Consider the following 23448-nt stretch of genomic DNA (forward strand, 5'->3'; position numbering starts at 1 on the left):
GTAGCCCAATCAAGACAGAAAAGTTATGCTGACAAAAGAAGAGACCCTTTATAGTTCAAGGTAGGGGATTTCGTATATCTGCGAGTATCTCCTACTAGAGGTGTTCAACGCTTCGGCATAAAAAGGAAATTGGCACCCCGATACATCAGACCATTTGAAATCATCGAAACTTGTGGTCCAGTTGCTTACCGAATCCGTCTTCCTTCTCAGTTGGTTGCCATTCATGATGTCTTCCATATCTCTCAAATCAAGAAGTGCATCAAAGTGCCTACTGAGATCATTAAACCACAAGATATCGAAATTGAACCTGATCTATCTTATGCTGAGTATCCAATCAGAGTTCCTGATACCAAAGAAAGAAGTACAAGAAGGGAGAAGGTTAAAATGTACAAAATCCAATGGAATAACCATACTGAGGAAGAAGCCACTTGGGATACTGAAACTTATCTCCAAAGAAATTTTCCCGACTTTCTTAGAACCAATCCAGGTACCAAATCTTTCCGTCCTTATTTCTTTCTGTAATCTCGGGGCGAGATTCCTTTTAGGGGGGAAGGCTGTGACACCCTAGGTGTCTGCACAGTAGAACTGTATTTATTTTGTGGATCATGTGCTTAAATTGCTTGCAAAAGGGTCTTATTTTAAAAATATAAGGGTAATTGTGTATATATGAATTTATGCAAGGTCCTTTATATAGTTTAATTTGAATAAGAGGGGTAAATGTTGCTTTTGTGGAGGGTTTATTAGAAAAATTCAGTGTAATCATTACATGGCAGAAAATTTTACATTTCAGTCTAAATTTGAGGTGAATTTGCCTTGCAAAAGACAAAAGTCCTTTAAATTCAAAATCCCTCCTATGTTTTCAAAATAACTCTTTACCTTTGGTCAAATCAATTTTTGCACAACACCAAAGTTGTAGATCTTGAAAAGTTGAACAACTTTCATGTTGGGCACTTTTTCATTTGAATCCTAGTTTAGGAGTTATTTTTGTTTTATTGTAGGATCCCTGGAATTTTCAAAAATTGCAAAAAGGTCCACCAGTCTTCTTCCACCTCTCTCCCTCTCTGCTTCTCTGCCACCGGCGCTGAGCGGCGCTACCCGCCGCCGAGGAGGGCCGCAAGCCACCTCCTGCTTCGCCCACCACCCCACGCGGCACCCCAGCGACCTCCTGGAGCCACTCCCCCTCGCGCTGGACCTCTCCTCTCCTTGCCACGCCACCCCAACGAGCTCCGCGGCCGCCACCTCGCTGTCGCCGTGGCCAGCTCAATGCAGTGCCCCCAAACCCCCATCTTGCGTGCACCCCAGCACCAGGAGAACCCCCGCTTCACTTTCTCCTCATTTCCTCGCTAACTCCCTGCCCCAAACCCCTAGAACACCTCCGTCGTCCACCTGCGTGCCGGCGAGCTCGAGCTCACCATCGACCCGCCATTCCCGACCTCCTCCGCCCATGCAGACCCTACCTCTAGCTCCGCCTCACCCTCGCACAACTCATCGACCGCTCCTCGTTGCCTATTGCCCACCAGAGCACCCTCGCCGTCGATCCCGTGCGTCGACCGCCGCTGCTCGCCGTCGACGACACACCTCCGGCCGCCTCCTCCTCGACCTGAACCCACTAGAAGGTAGCGCTTGGCGCCCTGAAGATCCCCAGCCTCTCCACCCTCGCCGACGACGACCAGAGCCGCCGGATTCGGCTGGTCAAACCCTCCCCCTCGCTCTGACTCTGGCCAAGGGCATATTTGATAGGATTTGAAAAGTTCTAGGGACCTCTCTGCAAGTTCTCATATCTTTTCATTTTGTTTTTAGGATGAACTTTGAAATACCTAGAAATTCGTAGAAAAATCAGAAAAATGCAAATCCAAATGTTTTGGAATCCGTGTTACAAGAACAACAAGTTGTGTTACATAAACATCTTCAGTTTTGGTCTGTATTTCAATCCAAGAAAAAGGAAAGAATAAATAGGCTTTTTTTTCTAGGAGTTGTACTTGCAGTGTTACTAGTGCCTGGTAAAAATTTGAACTCTTTTTGACATGTTTAACTAGGTCAAAGTTTCAAGATTCCAAAATCACCTAGTGTTACTAAAGTATTTGTGCTGGTAAAAATATTAAAGTTCTGAGTGTGAAACTTTTTCCATACGTACATGTCACTAAAACCTTGCTATTGAAAAAGTTTGAGAAATTTTTTACCTGTTTAACTATATCTTTGATTTAATGCTTGATAAGTAGGCTTTAATTATGGTAAAGAGTTTCCTTGCTTAGAAAAATCTGAGAAAATTTGAGGAACTCTATTTTGGTCATATGTTCATAGGATCCAGAAACACTATAGAACTTCCTGTACTAATTTGCTTTATCATATGTGGTTTAATTTTGTCAAAATTATTACTTCTGTTTTATGCCTAGATAAATTCTGAAAAATTTATAGGATGTTCATAAGCATATGAAGCCTGTTCTGAAAAAGTTTGAGCTTCATAAGTGTTGTTGTTTGTTCTGTGGAAATTCATATTTGTTTAAAAATAATCAGTTTGGTGTATTTTTCATGTATTCATACCTTACTGTTTTTAGCTAAACTTTTTATTGCAAGTTGCGGGATTATTTGTAATAGCCCTATATAGTTAGAGTCATGGGTAGATGGTTGGTTTTGGGTTGAGCGGGTTACTGTAGGACGATCATGCATCATGCATCATGTCATTCATTAATTTAAATTCATGCATTAGGGGTGGGAACGGTGTGAAACATCACGAGTGTAATCAGATACTCCAGACATAGGTCCGGATAGTCCGGGTGGGGTGTCCGGATATTCCGGATGAGAATCCAGACAGTCCGGATTTCGTTGCAGAAATTTCCGGATTTTTTATTTAATTTATGCTTCCTGCATTCTTCCATGGTTGATTGTTTTGTAATCAAAATCATGGGACTAATCTAATCATGGTTGAATGTAGAATGGCTGGACCACCGAACCCTCCTGATTTGGCCCAGGCCATTGCAGCCATGCTCACCGGACGCGATGAGCAGACGGCACTCTTCCGAGAGATTGTGGAGCAGGGCAGAGTGCAGCGGCATGAACAACACCACCAGCCACTTGCTCCTGGATATCCGGGGTTCCTGGCTACTCAACCACCGCTCTTCCATAAGGCGGATGAACCACTGGAGGCGGACAGCTGGTTTCGGACTATCGAGTCCAAGTTTACCCTGCACCCATACAACGATGGGGATAAAGCAGGATTGGTAGCCCAGCAGTTGAGGGGCACTGCGCGCACATGGTGGGAGAATCACGTGGCCATGTTCCCGGCAGACACTCGGTTTACTTGGGCACAGTTCAAGAAAGCTTTCAGGGCACACCATATTCCCGCGGGGGTGATCAGAAGGAAGCTCACAGAGTTCTTGGACCTGAAGCAGGGCAATTACAGTATGCCGGGTACCATGTGGGCACCGATGAGAAGAAGCAGGCAGGGGCTTAGCAGCAAGCTCCAGGATCGCTTGGCGATGGTCAAGTTTGATAGCTTCAGTGAGCTAGTCAATGGGGCTATCATACAGGAGGACGCCCACCTAGCTCATAAGGCAGAGAAAAAGAGAAAAGCACCGGCAGCAGGATCTTCGAGCAGCGCCCCATAGCGGTTTCGCCTTGTCTAGTCAGGCCCACAGAGAGCCCCCTTTCAGCACCAGCCACAGCAGTAGTTGGGGTATCGGCCACCCCAGTACACACAGCCTCAGAGGATGGTCAGGCCTTCTATTCCTCAGCAGAGCGAGCAGAAGGTCTGGGTGCAGCAGCCGGGGGTACGCCCCAATTTGTTTCTGTGTTACAACTGTGGGCAGCAGGGGCACTTTGCACGGAACTGCCCGATGCCACCAAAGCAGGGCCAGCAGTCCGGTCAGCAGAGCCAGAAGCAGCACGTGGCTCATTTCAAGCCGGGGCAAGTGCACTACACCACCCTCGAGGGTATTCCTGAGGGAGCTCCAGTGATGGCGGGTACGTTCTCAGTAAATGATCAACCCGTTACAGTATTATTTGATTCAAGGGCATCTCATACTTTTATTAGCAAAGAATGTGCGGTTAGATTGGGGCTGAAGATAGAGAGCATGCCCAAGCCGTATCATATTCACTCACCTGGGGGAAAGTTGATCACTAATCAGTTTGTCAAGCAAGTACCCCTGTATTTGCATGGAAAAAATTTTCCTACAGCCCTGATAATGTTACCAACACAAAGGATAGATATTATATTGGGCATGAATTGGATGGAGGGTCAGGGAGTTATTCTGGACACGACCTCACAATCTGTGCACATCAAATCTTCTATTCATGGTAGTATGACCTTGAACTTGAGGGATCACATATCAGTGACTCCTACGGTGAATCAGGTTGAGGGCAAGACTTTGGCTGACATACCGGTGATATGTGAATACCCGGATGTTTTTCCGGATAATTTGCTTGGCATGCCACCGGATCGAAATGTGGAGTTTGCCATTGAGTTGCAATCGGGCACGGCACCCATCTCTAGAAGACCCTATCGTATGCCACCCAATGAGCTAGCCGAGCTAAAGAAACAATTGTAAGAGTTGCTTGATAAGGGGTATATCCATCCTAGCACTTCACCTTGGGGCTGTCCAGCACTCTTTGTTAAAAAGAAAGATCAAAGCCTCAGGTTGTGTGTGGACTACAGACTTTTGAATGCTGTCACAATCAAGAATAAATACACACTCCCCCGAAACCACATCCTGTTTGATCAGCTATTCAGGGCTCGGGTGTTTTCAAAAATTGATCTCCGCTCTAGTTATCATCAGATAAAAATTAGAGATGAAGATATTCCCAAAACGGCCTTCTCCACTAGATATGGGCTGTATGAATATCTAGTCATGTCTTTTGGGCTAACAAATGCTCCTGCTCACTTCATGTACCTCATGAACTCGGTATTCATGCCTGAGCTGGATAAGTTTGTCGTGGTTTTCATTGACGACATCCTTATATATTCCAAGAATGAAGAAGAACATGTTGAACACATTCGCATTGTTCTCCAGCGTCTCAGAGAGCACAAGTTGTATGCTAAATTCAGTAAATGTGATTTCTGGCTCAAGGAAGTCCAGTTTTTGGGCCATATTATCTCTGAGGCGTGTATTTCTGTGGACCCCAGCAAGATTCAAGATGTATTGAATTGGAAGACTCCGGAGTCTGTTTCAGAGATCCGGAGTTTCTTTGGGCTAGCAGGTTATTATCGCCGATTTGTACCGGACTTTTCAAAAATTGCTAGACCCATGACTGAATTACTCAAGAAAGGGGTGAGATTTAATTGGGATGACAAATGTGAGCAGGCCTTTCAGACCCTGAGAAAGCTTTTGACATCTGCCCTGTCCTGGCTCAGCCGGATATTACTCGGCCCTTTGATGTATATTGTGATGCATCAGGTACGAGTCCCCACTGTGTCCTCACCCCTGTTTAATCCAGCTGGCTATTATTCGGCCCTTGATATGTATTAAATGTAACAAGTACGGGCCTCGGCTTATGTACTCATGCAAGACCAGAGGGTAATTGCCTATGCTTCCAGAGCCCTCAGGCGGCATGAGTAGAATTATGCCACGCATGATCTGGAATTGGCAGCAGTGGTGCATGCATTAAAAATCTGGCGCCATTATCTTCTGGGCAACCCTGTTCATATATACTCAAACCATAAGTCTCAAGTATATCTTCACCCAGAGCGAGCTAAATTTGCGCCAGAGACGATGGTTGGAGTTAATAAAGGATTATGACCTGGAGATTCATTATCACCCAGGAAAGGCTAATGTCGTTGCTGATGCGTTGAGCCGTATGGCAAAGTGCAACTGCACCTCAGAAACACCCATGCATGCAACCCTATGTCAAGAAATGGAAAAATTGAATCTGGCCATTGTGGCTGAGGGTACACTCACCAACGTTACCCTTACTCCAACACTTCGGGATCAAATTGTTGCTACTCAAAAAAATGATGTGGGCATGGATAAGATCAAACAACTTCTCGGTGAGAGTGATCCTCAGGTTCAATGTTTTCATCAAGATAGTGAGGGGATTCTTTGGTTTAAAGATTGGATGGTGGTGCCTAAGGACTTTGAGCTTTGGAAACAAATTCTTGATGAGGCTCATCTTTCTCGATATTCTATTCACCCGGGCAGCAATAAAATGTATCAAGATCTGAAACAACATTTTTGGTGGACGAGGATGAAGTGGGAAGTTGCCAAGTATGTATCAGATTGTAATATTTGCAAAAGGGTGAAGGCGAGCCACTTGAGACCAGCCGGTCCCTTGCAGCCTCTGAGTATACCATCGTGGAAGTGGGAAGATATTAGTATGGACTTCATTGTGGGACTCCCTAAGACTTCAAAAGGGTATGACTCTATTTGGGTTATTGTGGACCGCCTTACGAAGTCAGCTCATTTTCTTCCTGTGAAGACCATATATAGAGCACAACACTATGTTGAGCTGTATATCAATCGTATAATGAGTTTGCATGGGGTACCCCGGACAATTTTTTTGGATCGTGGCGCACAATTCATTGCACGGTTCTGGGAACAATTTCATGCCGCCTTGGGTACTCGACTGATCCGCAGTTCAGTCTATCATCCTCAGACAGATGGTCAGACAAAAAGAATCAATCAAATTCTGGAGGATATGCTCAGTGCGTGTGCACTCACATACAGTAAAAAATGGGATGAATGTCTACCCTTAGCCGAGTTCGCTTATAACAATAGCTACCAGGAGAGCATCAGAATGGCTCCTTTTGAGGCATTATACGGGTGAAGGTGTAGAACCCCATTAAACTGGTCAGAAGCCAGTGAAAGAAATTTCTTTGGACCTGATATCATTGATGATGCTGAAGAACAAGTTCAGGTTATTCGGAAAAATTTGAAGATTGCACAATCCCGACAAAAGAGCTACGTGGATAAGAAACATCAACCGATCTCGTTCCAAGAGATCATGTCTATTTGCGTGTATCTCCAATGAAAGGGGTCCAACGGTTTGGTGTGAAGGGAAAACTTGCCCCACGCTATGTTGGGCCTTTTCCTATTATTGAGCGATGTGGGCTGGTAGCATATCGCTTGGAACTTCCTGTCCAATTGACAGCGGTTCACAACATATTCCATGTCAATCAGCTCAGCAAGTGCCTCCGTGTTCCCACCAAAGTCGTTGATATGGAGAAGTTGCAACTAGAGCCCGATCTTGTTTATCCAGAGCATCCTATCAAAATTGTGGATCACAAGACTCGGGTCACTCGCAATCAAATCAGCCATTTCTACAAGGTTCAGTGGAGTAATCACTCCGAGAGAGAAGCTACTTGGGAAACGGAGGAATTTATTCGGGCCAAATGTCCTGAGATACTCCAAACATACCAAGGTATATAAATTTCCGACTTCTTTTCAATTTGGTATCTTCATTCTTAATCTCGGGACGAGATTTCTTTTAGGGGGAAGGATTGTAACACACTGCCCGGATACTCCGGCCATAGGCCCGGATACTCCGGACATGGAGTTTCTAAGTCATCTAAGTTTTTCCATCTAGGCCCCACAACCATTAAAACTAACTCATCTCTCTCACAGCTCACTCTCACTCTCACTCTCTCTCGTTACTCTCTCTCCCTCTCACTCCCTCAAGAGCCATCTCTCTCCCCAAACTCTAGAACTCAAAAATCCCCATCCCAAATCAATCCCAAGACCAAGGAAGCTCAAATCAGCGTGGGGAATCATCTTCTCCAGGTATTCCACCATGGGGTGGCTTCGTTTTTGAGTTTTTTTTGCAAGGAGAGCTTGCTCAAGGTACTAAGAGCTAGGGCAAAAAGGGATTGATCGATCTAGGGTGTTTAAATCGATTTCTTTTGGGTCAATCATCTCCCTATGAACCATTCTATTAGGGCCTGAAAGGGTTTCAAATTTTGTGGGTTGGTTTTGCCAAAATCAAGATTTCAGTTTTTGGGGCGAAAATGGTGTGAAGCCCGGAGACTCCGGGTATAAGCCTGGATACTCCGGATTTGGAACACTCCAGGGGGAAACTCCGGGTATAAGCTCGGATACTCCGGACTTGGAACACTCCGGGGAAAACTCCGGGTATAGGCCCCGAAACTCCAGACTTGGGAGTCTGGATACTCCGAGTATTCATCCGGATACTCCAGATTTTTGGGAAATGTTTTGGGCCAGGGAGTGCAATTTTTGTGTAAATTACTAGTAGTTGCATCTAGTCATTGGCTATTTTAATGTTGCAACCCATTTATGCATTTCTCATGGCAATTGCATACATGTAGAAACCACAGCCGAGGAGGTCGTGTACGAGGTGGTTGTGGAGCCACCGGAGCCTCTGGAGCAGGCCCAGCAGGAGGAGAGGTGTGAGAACCCGGCCCAAGGCCCAGTTCATCCCAGAACTCAGCAGCAACCCAAAGGCAAGCCCCGGTGCATGCCCTAGTATTTCAAATTTATGACATCTATATATGTTTCTATTACTTGTGCATTAGGTTTAGGAATTGTTTGGAACTCTAGTTGCATGATCCCTAGGTTCCCTGGAGTTATACTAGTATGTATATGACGATAAAAATGCTATGCTTAATAAGATCTCGGTAGAAGTCGAGTGATTTCTGGTCACTCGCGAGATATAGGATATCTCGTTATTTTGAGTATATGGAATATTGGAATAGGTTGGAGAAGGAAAAGAAAATGGAGACCAGGCGGGGAAAGGCTAGCCCCGTCTTTGTCAGTTAAGGACCGTTCGTTGTCTGGCCCTGTGATCGAGTTTGAATTATACAAGCCGCATGCCGGGAGTAGGAGGTAGTCGAAACTGGTAAGCCGAGTACTTCCTTGCTTCGAAAGTACAGGAACCTGCACCAAACTCCTGTGGTGGTCGAGTAGTCGCGGAGAATTGGGGATGCATATGTTTACTTTTGGTGGTCTCACGTTGAGCTCGGCTGACCATATGTCGTTGGGCTGGTTTCTGTAGTTCGAGGCGGGTTGGGGAATGGTTGGTGCATGTGGTCTGACGGGGCATACGCGTGCCTTGTTGGTTAGGTTCACCTTGCAAGGTTAAAGCGGATCAATTCGCCGTCAGTCGCTCTCGGATATGAGCACCTTGATCGCAGCACCGCATCGTAGTAATGCTATATGGAATTTAAGTGATGATTGGAAATGATTATCATGAATTATTACTCTATGTTTGTTACGATTGCTTAGCAAGTGCAAATACTAGTTGATGATTTTAGTATATAGAATTTCGAGCTAAAAATGGAAAAAAAATAAGGATTATTTTAGAAGCTTTTTTTGCAAAATTAACCACCAGCCAGAAAGCCTTGCATATCTAGATATGTGGGCTAAATTATACCCACTAGTCGGGTAAGTCTTGCTGAGTATTAGTTGCTCAGGGTTTGTTGCCACCACATTTTTTTATTTCAGGGCATTCGGACGTTGATTTCTGCCCCTGCTGTGTCAAGTTTATCCGCAGAGATGCAGAGGGGTGGGAAGTGGTGGATCGAGACCCCTAGGCTAGGAGTTAGCCGGGTTGCACCCTCGAGGGCTGAGTGTGCAGCCCTCTGTCCTGTCTGACCGGTCTGTGGACCGGTCTGACCGGTTGTGATGGACCTGAACCAGGGAGTTAGGTTAGTTGCAGGTTCTTTTGTTTGAACTTGTTTCGCTATTGTAAAGTTTGAACATTATGTAATCTTTGTAAATTATGTAAGTCATGGTGTATTTGAACTCGGATTGTAAAACTATGGTATTTTCACTGGGTTTGTAAAAGTTATGTATTACCTTGTGTCGAGTTGTTGTATTTTCAAGTATTTTGTCGTGCTTGTAACATCTGCGCCTGCCTTCTCGTGGGACTACCGATGTCGTTTCGATCAGGCCGTGGGTTGAGAATGGATTGCCAAATTAAGCCATTAAGCGAATGTGCCTGATGTGTTCAAATGACGGCCATTACGCTTAATTAGAGTTTTAATTTGGCAGTTCCGTCACAGCTAGCCCTCCACCTACCCGCATGCAGCCGCCGCCATAGTGCCGGCCCTCCTGTAGCTGCGCCGCTGCGGGGAAGTCGCTGCCACCCCAGCCAGATCTGCCAGGGCCGCAGGCTCCACGCCCCTGGCCGCCGCACATCGCCCCTGGCCGCCGCACATCGCCCTTGGCATACCGGCGCCGAGCCCAGCCGCCACGCGCAGCTGTCTGCCCAGATCCACGCGCGAGCGACAAAATCCTCCGGAGGGCTCCCCGCCGCCACCATCCCAGGGGTCAATCGGACTTTTGGTGGCACCCTCTGGCAGCGGCGAGGTGGGTTGGAGGGGAGGAAGGGGTCAGCGGCGGCTAGGGTTTGCCGCCGCCCGAGTCGCCCGGGACGGGCTGGGCCAATCTGAGTGATGATGTCAGATAAATTTTTCACTGTGTGCTTGCATAAACAAGATGGCTAGTGAGGCCAATGCTTTTTAATTACTAGGGAAAAAATAAATGATATGCCGTTTGTAATTTGCTAATTCGAATTCTCAGTCTGCAGAGGTAAGATAGAAAAAGACTTGGAATCTCATCTTTATCTTATTATTTGGCCAACAAACTGAGGCTCCACGTTCGCTCTTAAGATCTAGGTGTTGTCGGAAAAGTCGGCAAGAGCGCCCATGCTGACATCCCCCGTCGGCGTACTCCGACGCCGCCGGCGTCGTCGTCGGATTCTGCCAGCGCCCGTCGCGTCACCCCGCTCGGCCCCATCCGAGACCATCTGATCGCCTCGAGTCACATTCTAGGGGGCCGAAGAGTTGATGCCGCGAACAGGGCAACATGGCAGATCGCCACTCTTTGCCGCCGACCTCAGTTGCTTGCACTCCCTGACGATGTGGCGGAAGCCATGGCAGCACAAGCAACGCCATGGCAACCAACAAGTCGCAACACAGTGCGAATAGGAGAGACAGTTGAAGCATCTGTCGCGAAACACTGCAGGGATCCTCCAGACCTGTAGGAGCTATTCTTGGCGATGATGAACCTTGATGACCGCATGTTGCGCCTCCAGCCGTGGGAGAATTTCCCGCCACCCATCCGCGTTGGGGGCGGAGATCTGCCCATGGCGGCCAAGGCGTTGACGGGCAGGGATACGACCCTCCACCGGCCGGGCAGGCAAGCCGGCTGCGTCTCCTCCGTCTTCGCCCTGGTTCTTGTCGTCTAGCGCCCATTCCACCTCGACCTTGCGCCATGACTGGACGAGTCTGGGTGCGCGATGGGGACGCAGCCACTGGCAATGCTGGTTCACGCACGGCATCGAGGTAGGATGTGGGGCGGTCGTCGTCGGACCCCTCGCCGTCTTCATCCGCCCATCAACGGCTCTTCGTGCGTCCACCAGAACGACATGGGTGGAACGGGGCTGCGTCCGGTGAGAGAGAGAGGAAGGGCTCGCTCCCCCAGACCCGGACGGGGGCGACGAGCAGCTGTCAGGCGTGGTGGCTCCCATGGCTGCTTGCGGCCCAACCCCCACCGCAGCCAGATCTGGGCGGCCGGCATTGACAGTGAGGAGGTCGAGGGGGTCAGGGCCCGCCGGCTGGGTGGCAGCTCCCACCGCACCGGCCGGCGGAGTAGCCTCGTCCTCGCCATCCGAGACGTCCTCGACGATCACCAGCGAGTAGTCCACGGTGTTGGGGCTCGACGTCGTCGGCAGCAGTAGGGCCCACAGAGATCCCGCGCCGGTTCCTGAGGTGGCCATCTTCACCTCTGGTGGCGGCGGCGGGGGACCGGCGTCGGGAGCGAAGGCGGGGCCCGTCGTCGCCGGCGACGTCGGTGCGGGCGTGGAGGGCCGCGTCGCACCGGATCCGGCAGCGACGGAGTGCGAAGTGGCGGGATCCGGGGGCAGCTGCGTGGCTTGTCCTGTCGGCGACAGAGTAGGCGGGGATGGACGTGGAGGAGCCACCACGCCGGATCCGGTGGGGTTGGTGGCGGGGGCCGAGGTGACGGAGCACGACGAAGGCGGCGGCGTAGGACCCGCACCAGATCCGGCTGGGATCTCAGGGGCTGCGATGGCTGGGACCTTGGGGGCTGCGAGGGTAGGGGAGGAGGGGGAGGGGGAGGGAGGGCTGGGGGTGGGCACCGGCGCCAGGGAGGCGGCAGGCGCCGCCGGCGGCAGCGGGGAGGCCGTCAGGCGGAGGAAGGGGCGGACTCCTTTCCGTGCTTCCAAATTGCTTATTGTAGAAGTACTACATTTTTATGATTTCCCAACGGCTCAGCATTGCAGCTGCTGGTCCCTCACGGCCCTCAAAAGCCAACAGACCATTCCCCGGTCTACATCTTCGTTTCTACGTCCCTCAAAAGTCACCCCTGCCTGACTGACTATTCCACGCGCAAACAGCTTGTGTTGTGTCCACATCCTTCCTCCTTATCTACACGCACGCTGCAGCAGTAAGTCAACCTCCTCTCAATCCCAACCAGGGTTCCCTTTACTGGCCCAATTCAAAATTTGAATTTGAATTCAAAAAAATGAAAAATTTCTAAAAATACTTCAAGGTGCGACGAATCTAATGGTGTTAAATTTTCTCAAAAATTCATTCGTTTAACATACTTTTCAGGCATTTAAAGTTAAAACAAAAAAGAAAAAGAAAAAAATGAGATGGCCCATTAAGGCCCACTTGATAAACCGGTCTAACCGGCCGGTAAACCGGTCTAACCGGCCGATATACCGGTCCAAACCGGTTACACATGTGATTTTAAATTTGGATTTGAATTCAAACCGGTCAAACCGGCCGGTAAACCGGTCTAACCGACCGGTATACCGGTACGAACCGGTTGAACTGAGTTTTTTGAATTCAAATTTGAATTTGACGGTTTCTACCGGTAACCGGTCAAACCGGTCCGGTTTACCGGAACCGGAGTGCTCCAGTTTGGGGTTAGCGGTTGGGAAAAAAACCCTGGTCCCAACTCGATCTGGTTCCACTGCACCGGCGCCGGCCGCCGTCCAGCACCACGGCCGTCGCCCTTCCCACATCTTGCAGCTGAGCCACCCTCGCGCATCGCAGCCGCGCGCTGTGCAGTGGCCTCTCCTCCCTAGCTCTGCTCTGCACCGGCCACTAGTTCGGTTCGGTCACTTCACTACCCCCACTGCTCCGGCCTCAAGGTTCCTCTGGTTCCCGTTTGGCCAGCCACTACTCCTGAATTCCTGATGCTCGATCCCAGCAAGCATAGCTCGGATCCGGCTGCCTCTAAGCCTCCGGCGTTCAGTTCCAGCCCGATCTAATAAGCTGCTCCTGCAGGATCTCGCCAGAGCCACTGTGCAGTGGTTGCTCGGCAAGTCGGCATATCGCCAGCTGGGGTGGGAATCCCGTCGATAAGGCTCGCTGGGAAGGAGAATCAGGGTAATATATAATCATGGAGTTCGCCACGAAGCCGATGATGGAGTTCGCCTGGAGGTCAATTTGCACGCTCCTCCCCAAGCTGGTCCGGCTCCTCAAGGACGAGTACCACCTGCAGAAGAGCGTCAAGGAAGGGGTCAAGTTCCTCATCGCCGAGCTCGAGAGCATACAGGCTGCCCTCGAGAAGGTGTCCGACGTGCCGGCCGACCAGCTCGACAAGCAGGTCAAGCTCTGGGCCAGGGACGTCCGGGAGATGTCCTACGACATCGAGGACAGTGTCGACACCTTCCTGGTGCGCGTGGACGGCAAGAGGCCAGCCAGGCCGCTCAGCGTCAAGGGGATCGTCGACAAGGGCCTCAACTCACTGGCCAAGACCAAATCCCGGCACAAAATTGCCGCCGACATCAAAGAGATCATGGGGCATGTCCGGGAGGCCAAGGAGCGGCGTTACAGGTACAATGTTGATGGTGTTGTTGCTAAGCCTCCGGCAACATCCATTGATCCTCGCTTATCTGCTCTGTTCAAGAAAGTGACCGAGCTCGTTGGCATTGGGAAGACAAGGGATGAGCTAATAAGGATGCTATCTGAAGGAGATGATGTGTCCAAGAAAAAGCTCAGGGTCGTCTCGGTCGTTGGAATCGGGGGATTAGGCAAGACAACTCTTGCTAAAACAGTGTATGATAAGCTTAAAGTGGAGTTTGAGTGTTCAGCGTTTGTTTCTGTGAGCCATAGCCCTGACATGAAGAAAATCTTCAAGGACATTCTCCTTGAGCTAGACAAGGACAAATATGAGAATATTCATAACACAACAAGGGATGAAAAGCAGCTGATTGATATACTCCGTGAATTCCTCGGCAACAAGAGGTACACATGCAGTACATCACCCACATAATGCTAATAATCAGATGAACATTGAGTGTTTTCATATGTCGAAGGTTTAAAGTGAATAATTTGGATTGTGTTGTTTACATCGCAGAATCACATCATGGTTTTGCACTTTCTCTACATACTTTCCTCTTTGTAGCAGTCTCAGTATGTTATTTCCGAAAATTAGCATTCTGCCACCTATATGTATGCCCATTTATGCTATAACTTCTCAGTGATATCTAAATGAATTTGTAAGTACAATAAGTCCAGGAAAGCTTAGTACATTATCATCATTTCAAGTAAACATTAAAGTGAACATTAATTTTGGAGCAATGGTACTTGATTCCTGAAGATCTTATGATCATTCTTTACAAGTCAAGAAAAGTTGCCATAGATTCTCCAAAACAATATTTTTTTGAGCATCTGCATTTCTTTTAAAATGTTCAAATGACTCAGTGTCCCCACGGAGTGTTGATATCTAATTCATCAAATTAATCAATCTTGTTAGTGTCCCGATACCGAAGAGGGATAAAAAACAAAACAAAACTCAACAAAGAAGCTTGACTCTCTGTCCACTTGCAGTGTACCTTGTTATTATCGATGATTTATGGGATTGGCGTTGATAACACGTATACAGTTAGTTTTGATACTAACTCATCTGTTGCATGCCACATGAATAGGTACCTCATTGTTATCGATGACATATGGGATACACAATCCTTAGAGACAATAAGACTGGCTCTTGATGGGAATAGTTGTGGAAGCAGGATAATCACAACTACCCGTAAATTTGAAGTTGCCACAGAAGCTGGTGATGTCTACAATCTGGAGCCACTTTCATACGGTAACTCCAAAAAATTATTTTATACAAGGATATTTGGTGGTGAAGTAAAATGCAATGAAAACAAACCAGATGAGGTGTTGGATAAAATTTTGAAGAAATGTGGTGGTGTACCATTAGCTATAATTACAATGGCTAGTTTGCTGGCTGGCAAACCCACAGAGGAGTGGTCTGAGGTCTATACTTCTATTGGTTTCAGCCGTAAAGATAACTGGCATGCAGAAAATGCTATGAGGATATGTCTTTTAGCTACTATGATATGCCTTCTCACCTAAGGACTTGTTTATTGTATTTAAGTGCTTTTCCAGAAGACTACACAATCTATAAGGATCGATTGATATGGAAGTGGATCGCTGAAGGTTTTATTCAAGGGGAACAAGGAGTTGGGTTATTTGAGCTTGGAGAGAGGTACTTCAATGATCTCATGAACAGAAGCTTGATACAACCATTGGGGACTTGGGACTATGGCACTGTAAATGGTTGTTGTCTTCATGATATGATGCTTGGACTAATCCATTCTTTGTCGCATGAGGAGAACTTTATTACTATATTGCATAAAGGGCAGGATGACACATTAGTGCAAAGTAGTACACGGAGGCTGTCCCATCACAAAAGAACTGTGAATCACAGCTCTGAGTCTCAGATGTACTTGACACACGTCAGGTCATTTTCTGCATTTTTGTGTGGTATTGACAAGATGGTACCACTTTCAAACTTTCAAGTTTTACGCGTACTAGCTTTGGAAGAGTGTCAATTCATGGAAGGTTACCGTCTCACTCATCTTGGGGAGCTCCTTCACTTGAGGTACCTTGGACTAGCATATACACCGATATCTGAGATCCCAAAGGAAATAGAAGCACTTCAATTTCTGCAGACACTAGAATTGGCAGGCACTGGCATTAAAGAATTGCCATCAAGTATTGGCCTTTTGACACAAATGGTGTGCCTGCATGGTGATCGTTCCACAACAAGAATACCAGGAGATGGGATCATTGGAAAGATGACATCCCTGGAGGAGCTGTGGGTACACCCTGCCGCTGTCACTGGCAATGATGATAAGAAGTCTGCAAGGCAATTTGTGGAAGAGCTTGGGAACCTGAAGGAATTGAGGGTACTTGATACCGTTATTGATGGGCTGGATGAGAGTATGGAGGAAGCTTTACTTGAGTCTCTACGTAATCTAAGGAAGCTCCAGTATCTGGAGATCAGTGGTCGGCCATGGGGGAAGTCTTTGAGATTGGAGGCTCCTAGTTTCATACTCCCTCGAAGTCTGAAACATCTGTGGTTGTCCGGTTAAGGTTCTCCAACCTACCGACATGGATAAACTCCTCTCTTTTTCCAAACCTCTCTGTGTTGTGTGTGTTTCCCTGTTCCGCGAGGCGCTCGCCTAGGCGCGATTCCACGCGATTAATCGCAAGGCGAGGCCCGTCGCATGGCCTAGGGGGGTAGGCGGACCCCTAGGCAGGCACAGCTCGTCGGCGGCGCCGATGGGGGTGGAGAAGCGTCCGGCGGAGGGCGCCAGTGGAGGAGGAAGCAGGGGACGGGCCGGCGGAGGTACGGGCGGCGGCGGCGGCGGAGGAGGAGGAGGCAGGGGCAGGCGCGGAGGAAGAGGCAGGGCGGCGGCAGCGGCGCAGAGGAGGCAGGGCGGCGGCATTGGGAAGGGAAGGGAAGGAGGCAGGGGCGTCAGGAATGGGAAGGAGAGGAGGATAGGGGAGGAGATAAGGTGGGAGGTGGGCTGTTGGGCCGTTGGGCCGCTTTGATGGGCTTATTTTTTGACTCTAAGGCTTAGTTGTCCTCTGTTTTTTTTCTTTTAGAGGTATATATGATGTATATAAAAATGTATATGTACATATATGGTACCGCCTAGCAAGCCGCCTTGAAACGCCTATGCTCGATTAATCCCGACTAGGCTCTAGGCTGCAGGTCACCGCCTAGAATCCGCCTAGCGCCTAGTGGAACCATGGTGTGTTTGTCAACTCTATGGACTATCGGGATTCGGGACATGAGAATCATTGGGAAATTGCCAAAGCTTTACTACCTCCATCTGTACACAGAGTCGACATTTGTTGTATATGGTGGTGATGGCTACTTCCAGAAGCTGAAGTATTGCAAGTTGGACACGGGTGTTACTGCCATGTTTAGAGAAGATAAGTCTGGAGTACCAGTCATGCCAAGCCTCGAAGTCCTTGACTTCAGTATCTCTATTCGGCAGTCGATGGATTTCTGTTTTCATCTTGGTCAGGGGATATCATTCATACCAGTGGTGATTGGGTTGCACTTCATCCCTTCACTGCTAAAGGTGAAAGTTAGAATCTCATGTCAGGATGCTTTGCGTGGAGAGGTGGATGACACAGAGGAAGTTCTGTGGGACACAACCGACAAGCATCCTAATTGGCCCTACCTTGAAGTGGAAAAGTTCCATGAAGATAAAATGATATCATCTGTTGAAGATCAATCCTGGGTGAGTTCTTGGTTTCTTTCCACTTGTACTACTATATTATAGTTTAATACTCACCATATTGTGCAGAGGCTGGAAACACCTTCGTTTCTGAAATTATAGTTTAGTACTATTGATCCCTTCTGTTTCATACTACAATTTAGGTGCTTACATTTTAATAGGGATTCCCGGTGTTTACTTATTATGAAGAGTACTTATTAATTTTGATTCCCGCAGTGCGTACATATTAAGTTTGTAACCACGATATATTTTGAGGGAATGTAACCACAATATATGGAAACAAGTAATGGGTGATTGTCTAGATGAAAACTGATTCATCAGTTTTTTGGTCAAAATATTTTCCTAAATGCAACTTTACTAAGGATTATTACAACTAATTCATTTTAATCTGTAAGGATCAACTAGCCTTGAACATGAACACCACATCCTCATTCAAGAATAGAAACAACGGAAATGGTTGGTGCTAGTAGAGGCCATCATCCTACATATTCAAGTCACCCTGGCTGCTTGATGCAATGATGTCTCAGTGCATCATTTGTGTTGATCAAGTCCTTGCTTGCTAGCTCTGATGGCAACGGTGGCTCATCGTACATTAGCCCTTATAGGTATAGGTGACTTGAGACCAAACCAACAGGAAGAGTTGCCCACCAATCAAGGGCCCTATTCTCAGTTGGAAGAATTCAGCCTTAAGAAGTGCCACTACTCTAGAATCTACTAACAATAGCTAATATCCATGGACCTGAAAATTTTTCAGCACTTTTGATTTTACGGCACTAAAAGTTAAGATGCTCTTAAAGTTAATATTTTTAACATAGTTTTTAACTGAATATAGTGTTCAAATGGCAATAGTCTTCATGCCAAGTACAACAAATCCGTATTCATTTTAGTACAAACAAACCTTGATTTTCGATTCATTATTGGTAAGCCTGAAATGTTTTTACAAATCTTTGCATCAAATGACACATCTAATTAACGGACTACATGAGAATCCCTATGTTGCTAGTGAACGTAGATGGCCATAGGTATCAGGCATCAAGTTTGTTGCTAGAGCTGGGTTACTATGGTGTTTTGATATAGGTGATGGACAATTCCCGTTACCCTATAAGGAATCACTGGTAATGGGCAACAAACAATACGACCTTTACAAGTGTGTAATTACCAGTGTCCCACCCGAAGTTATAGGTAACAAGTAAAGAATGTTGTTCGTTACCTATAATTGGAGAAAATGTAACAACCATCTTCTTTAACTGGGAATTTACTGACATAGCTGTTAGGTGCTAATGGTAAGTAAGATGAGGTATATGGTCGTCGAATATATCTTAAAAGGTGTTATCATGACTTAGTTGCGCAGGCTATATGATTTTATATTAAGCACATATCTCTGTTGATTAGCTTTATTTTTAGAGTAAATTGCACCCTAGGTCCCCAAACTTCTCCCGAAGTTTCATCTAGGTCCCTAAACTTTCAAATCATCCGTCTAGATCCCTAAACTGCGTAAAGGGGTCCATCCAGGACCCCAAACGCGCCACGCAAGCTCTAGCCGCAGATGTGTCATGCCACGTAATGCCTCGCTGGTGAACATATGCAAACCCCCCGTCCAATTTCTTTCATCTTTAATTTTGAGTCCACCTGCCTCTCCCAGCATCTCTCTAACTGCCTCTGCCAACTCCATGGCCAGCTCGAGACCATGGCGGGTGCGCGGCTCCCGCTAGCGGCGAGGTAGGCCGGAGGCGGAGCGACAGGGACCGCAGATAGCATGTCCATGCAGAGCAGGCACGCGCAGAGCTTGGCGCAGTTCCGTGTTCCCACGGCCCGCGGGGAGCAACGACATGGCGGCGGCGGCACCATGGATGAGCGCGGAACGACGCGAATGCGATGGAACATTGAGAGCACGAGCTTTAGGAGGTTGCTTAAATCCGATTTGAACCATTGGGTTGGCAAAACGGTGGCCAGAGGGTGGTGTTCGCCGTTGGGGTGGAGTTCGGGCTGTAAGGTGGCCGGTGGCCAGGGAATCTTCGATTCCCGGCCAGGTGGTGGTCTGAGCTCACCATGGAGGGGGTGGGGAGGGAGCAAGGGAGGTGGGTGAGCTTCGGGTGCGGGGGATTTCAGATCCATGGAGGGAATCAGGCGAATTTGGCCGGCAATGGCATGCTGCTCGAGCTCGGTACTTCTCCATAGCCTTGGCGTCGTCGAGGTGCGTCGGCTGCCGCATACACATCGGGACAGTTAGTGGGCACGGTTTCTTGCCCGCCTCCTGGACGGCCCGCGCGGCGGCGCGCACGATGCGGTGGCACTCTGGACAGCGCCGTGGTGCTCCTGGTATGACGACTTGAGTTGGTGGAGGGGCGAGAGTGTCATCCTCGATTGGCTTGGAGACGTGCACCTTCTGGATCTCGTCCGTCTTGCTACCCATGGTACGCCCGGTACCGACCAGCATGTGGATCTCGTCAACGAACAGCAGCACCCATGGTACGTCTAGCTCCACGAGACAGGCGGGATGGAGATAGGGTGGTCATCTTCAACTCCAGCCCCTCCTTTGATTTGACAAAGCGCCATGGCTTGCCGCCAGAATGACCTAGAGCAGAGCAGAGCCAGAGCGAGAGAGAGAGATTGAGAGAGGGGAGAGAGGATCAAATGGGAGAAGATGAAACTCTGGAGGGGGGTTTTGTAAATATTTGCCAGCATGGCACCACATGGTATGCCACGTCGGTTTTGATTGCTTGCGTGGTGTGTTTGGGACCTTGGATGGATCACTTAACATAGTTTAGGGATCCAGACGGACGATTTGAGAGTTTAAGGATCTAAGTGAAACTTAGGAACAAGTTTGGGGACCTAGGGTGCAATTTACTCTTATTTTTATAAGCCAAGCCTAGGACATCCTTACATATATATGTGTGCATGCTTTGCAAGCCATAGTCAATTGATTACTTCTTAGCCATACTTTCATGATACCATGTGTCCAGGTTAACACCCTGATTCCCCTTCCGCTCTCCTAGTGAACCGTTCTTGTCTGCGCACCCCACGCGCACCGGCCTCCTGCTGTTGGTCCTTTTCAAAAGTGACTGAATAAGATCTATACCAAACAAAACCTGACGATCATGGAATCCACTTGTAACTGTGATACCATTGTCCAAAGGCTATATCTCAAAATTAAATAGAGCAAGATTGTTTTCATTTGGAATTTAATTATAATATTTTTCAACAATAATAGGAAATTTTATCAAAATAGTTTTGCATAGGTGATATGTTTTGTAAGCCCTTTTCTTGTTTGAATAGTATATCCAAATCCCACAACCAATGTAAATACCAAATTGCCGATCATGTGCTGATTTCAATTTTCTTCCTAGGCTTTGATGGACTTCCGTGACGTAATTGAATACCGTGTCCATGTACGGGAATTAAATGATGTTGGATATGCTTTGGACTTTACAAGTTTGGGAAATTTCCCTATACTTGAGAAAGTCATTGCTTCTATCAACTGCGAGGATGCTACACCTAATGAAGTGGAGAGAGTGGAGGCTGCGATGCGGGAGGCAGTCGAAGTTCATTCGAACAATCCGGTTCTTCAATTGGAAAGGCATGGTGTAGAAAGAATGAAAGTATCAAATCAGAAAGGTCAAAAGGTACGGGCATGTTCATCTTTCTCCAATCTTATGTAGTCTCGTTATGCAGTTATACTACTTACAGTTCTTTTTTACGATTCAAGCTGGTTGATCAGCAATTCGTGATGCTGCCAAAAAAATGAGGATGATCTTGCCACCACCGACACCACCAACATCAGTCATTATTGCAAATGAAGAAAAAGGAAAAACGGTGCAGAATTCCATGGCTTGGTATTACACTTGGATCTGTTCCACATGTGATTCAAGGCTGTTCGTGCATGCAGGTATGAGCGATATACTCATAGCATTTTGTTTCTTCTGAGGTCTATATATGGGACCTACTGCATGTAACAAATTCTATTGGCACGAGTTGCGTCAGGTCATGACATTTCTTTTAAAACCAGTGTGAGGTACAGCAGTTTTTGCCCATTGCAAGGCATATAAGATGGTGTGGAAATTATAGTTATCTTCTACCACAACTGCAGGGAGAAAATACTGAGAGTTTCTATGTTGCTTCGTTTGAGTACAAAGCCGCTCTCTGAAACACTGCTGTGATGGCTAGTGCAACTGTTACACAGCGAAGAGTGGAGATTCTCTTTCTGGGCACTGTTTCACTCTGCTCCTGCTGTCAAGCAAAACCATGTGCAGGATTGACATGGCATGGTGCGGGGTGGTGGCAATGCTCTGCTGCCTTCCAGTAGTCCATAGAATAGTCAAATGTTTGAAATTTCTGATATCAATCTACAAATATTTTGTTAAATGCTACACAGCACTATTGCCTAATAATTTGTTTTTTTGAAGACTAGTTATTTCCTAAAAGTGAATTTGACAATGTCAGGTAGAGTGTTTCAGTCGATATAAACTAAGACCGTGCATCGATGCTTTTGGTTTGTGTCCCACGTAGCATGCCTGTCCATATGACCAAAGCTAGATACAATCTCAGTTTTCACTTGTCAATGTAGTGGACTTGACTGCACTTGTCAGTTTTCACTTTCAGTGCAATTTGGTAAAGAAGGAAACTCAAGTGTTCAATAGAATTACAGAGTGTGGTTGTCATCAATAACTTGTGTATATCTGGAAAATTCAATCGTGTTCCTATTATCGTTGATAAATAAAAGCTTTCTAGTATTCGTATATATCCACAACCTTTAATTTTCGACACATAGTCAAACTTTCCCTTCTTTCTATGCCTACAAGAACATCCAACCACTTAGTGAGCCATATATACCGAACCATCGCATCCTGCATAGAATGGTAACCATGGATAGTGGATCCTAACTGCTCTCGTTCCTTGCAGTTTCTATAATTCAAGTTAATCGCTCAGCAACTTGAATGATCGGAATGCAATTACAACTTGCATCTTCAGCAACATAAAGATGGATGAGGATCACTGATGCAGATTCATATGTATAAGTAGCCTTTTTTTGCGGATAGTATGAGACTAAGGCAAGGGTGCCCGGTCTTACGTATGGTGGGGATAACTATCGATTTGGTGGAAATGGATCCGACTATTGATCGACAAGACCCGAACATGGACCTCAATCGGACCCTGCCGAATGAAAGAGTTAGATTGCATCAATTTGATGTCTTTTCTTCTCCATTTGGAACTAAACTTTCTATCAATTTGCATGGCTTTTCTTCTGTATTTAGATCTTCTCCATGAATGTGTCGCAGCAGAAGCTAATAGTGGAAATAATGAAGCGTAGTCGACAGATTGAATTGATGGAATACCAATTACATGTATAGACCAACCAGTCCTAGGGCAATCCGTCTCTGATTTACGGAAACAAAGGATCAGGAGAGGATGCGGCTGATTGGGCCTGGCCGTGATGGGTGCTGGTGGTTTAAGCCCACAGGATGTGCCGATCTGCCTACAGCAGCGAGCTATCCATATTTGCTAATACCCCAGTCTAAACGTCAGCACTGTAGACACTGAGACTGGACCAAAAATCTGCAAATTACGAAGGTAGGCAGAGGGTTCGTAAAGATATCAGCAAACCGGGACGTCGTCCAGACATGTAGAACATGGACATCACCTACAACAACCTGTTCACGGACAAAGTGGATATCAATCCCAACCCGCTTAGTCCGTTGATGCTGAACCCGGTTGGTAGATAAGTAGATGGGGCTGACATTGTTACAATAATCCAAGGTACTCTTTGTCAAGGGATAATGAAGCTCCTGCGAAAATTGACGAAGCCAAAACACCTCAGCAACACCATTGGCCACAACACGATACTCAGCATCTGCATTAGAACGGGAGACAGTGCTCTGCCGCTTGGAGGACTAGGACACTAGGTTAGGGTAGGTCTTGGGTTGGGCTAGGGTTAGGTTAGGGCTTCACAGATCCGGGTAGGATTAGAGCTGAGTCTGCTAGCAA

At 47.3% G+C, this 23448-nt stretch overlaps 2 protein-coding genes and 1 pseudogene across 4 annotated transcripts; 2 read left to right on the forward strand and 1 right to left on the reverse strand.

Annotated features, from left to right (window-relative positions):
• Positions 1–10932: 10932 nt before the first annotated feature.
• Positions 10933–12962, reverse strand: LOC120684971 (vegetative cell wall protein gp1-like). The gene is made up of 2 exons (XM_039966823.1): positions 12859–12962; positions 10933–12151 (listed from the first exon to the last, which is right to left on the reverse strand). Exons 1-2 carry the CDS (start codon positions 12960–12962, stop codon positions 10933–10935), a joined length of 1323 nt encoding a protein of 440 aa, XP_039822757.1.
• Positions 12869–16587, forward strand: LOC120686055 (annotated as a pseudogene).
• Positions 16588–16701: 114 nt separating this feature from the next.
• On the forward strand, positions 16702–22761 carry LOC120686659. Of its 3 annotated transcripts, none has more exons than XM_039968873.1 (4): positions 16702–17469; positions 20814–21089; positions 21173–21352; positions 22366–22761. In XM_039968873.1, the coding sequence occupies exons 1-3, from the start codon at positions 16969–16971 to the stop codon at positions 21209–21211; spliced, it is 816 nt and encodes a 271-aa protein (XP_039824807.1). In that variant the 5' UTR covers positions 16702–16968; the 3' UTR covers positions 21212–21352; positions 22366–22761. The 3 variants fall into 3 exon arrangements, with proteins under 3 accessions (XP_039824807.1, XP_039824809.1, XP_039824808.1); XM_039968875.1 differs by lacking the exon at positions 22366–22761 and adding an exon at positions 21473–21900; XM_039968874.1 differs by lacking the exon at positions 22366–22761 and adding an exon at positions 21554–21900.
• Positions 22762–23448: the final 687 nt, after the last annotated feature.

Source organism: Panicum virgatum, chromosome 8N (genome assembly GCF_016808335.1).
Source record: "Panicum virgatum strain AP13 chromosome 8N, P.virgatum_v5, whole genome shotgun sequence".
In the NCBI taxonomy this organism is placed as follows: domain Eukaryota; kingdom Viridiplantae; phylum Streptophyta; class Magnoliopsida; order Poales; family Poaceae; genus Panicum; species Panicum virgatum.

Coding starts and splice junctions, on each gene's coding strand:
- LOC120684971 (XM_039966823.1), bottom strand. CDS start 12,962: ATGCGCGAGGGTGGCTCAGCTGCAAGATGTGGGAAGGGCGACGGCCGT. Junction 12,152..12,858: donor CAGATCGAGTTGGGACCAGG/GTTTTTTTCCCA, acceptor ATAAAAATGTAG/TACTTCTACAATAAGCAATT.
- LOC120686659 (XM_039968873.1), top strand. CDS start 16,969: ATGGTGTGTTTGTCAACTCTATGGACTATCGGGATTCGGGACATGAGA. Junction 17,470..20,813: donor CTGTTGAAGATCAATCCTGG/GTGAGTTCTTGG, acceptor TTTTCTTCCTAG/GCTTTGATGGACTTCCGTGA. Junction 21,090..21,172: donor CAAATCAGAAAGGTCAAAAG/GTACGGGCATGT, acceptor TTACGATTCAAG/CTGGTTGATCAGCAATTCGT.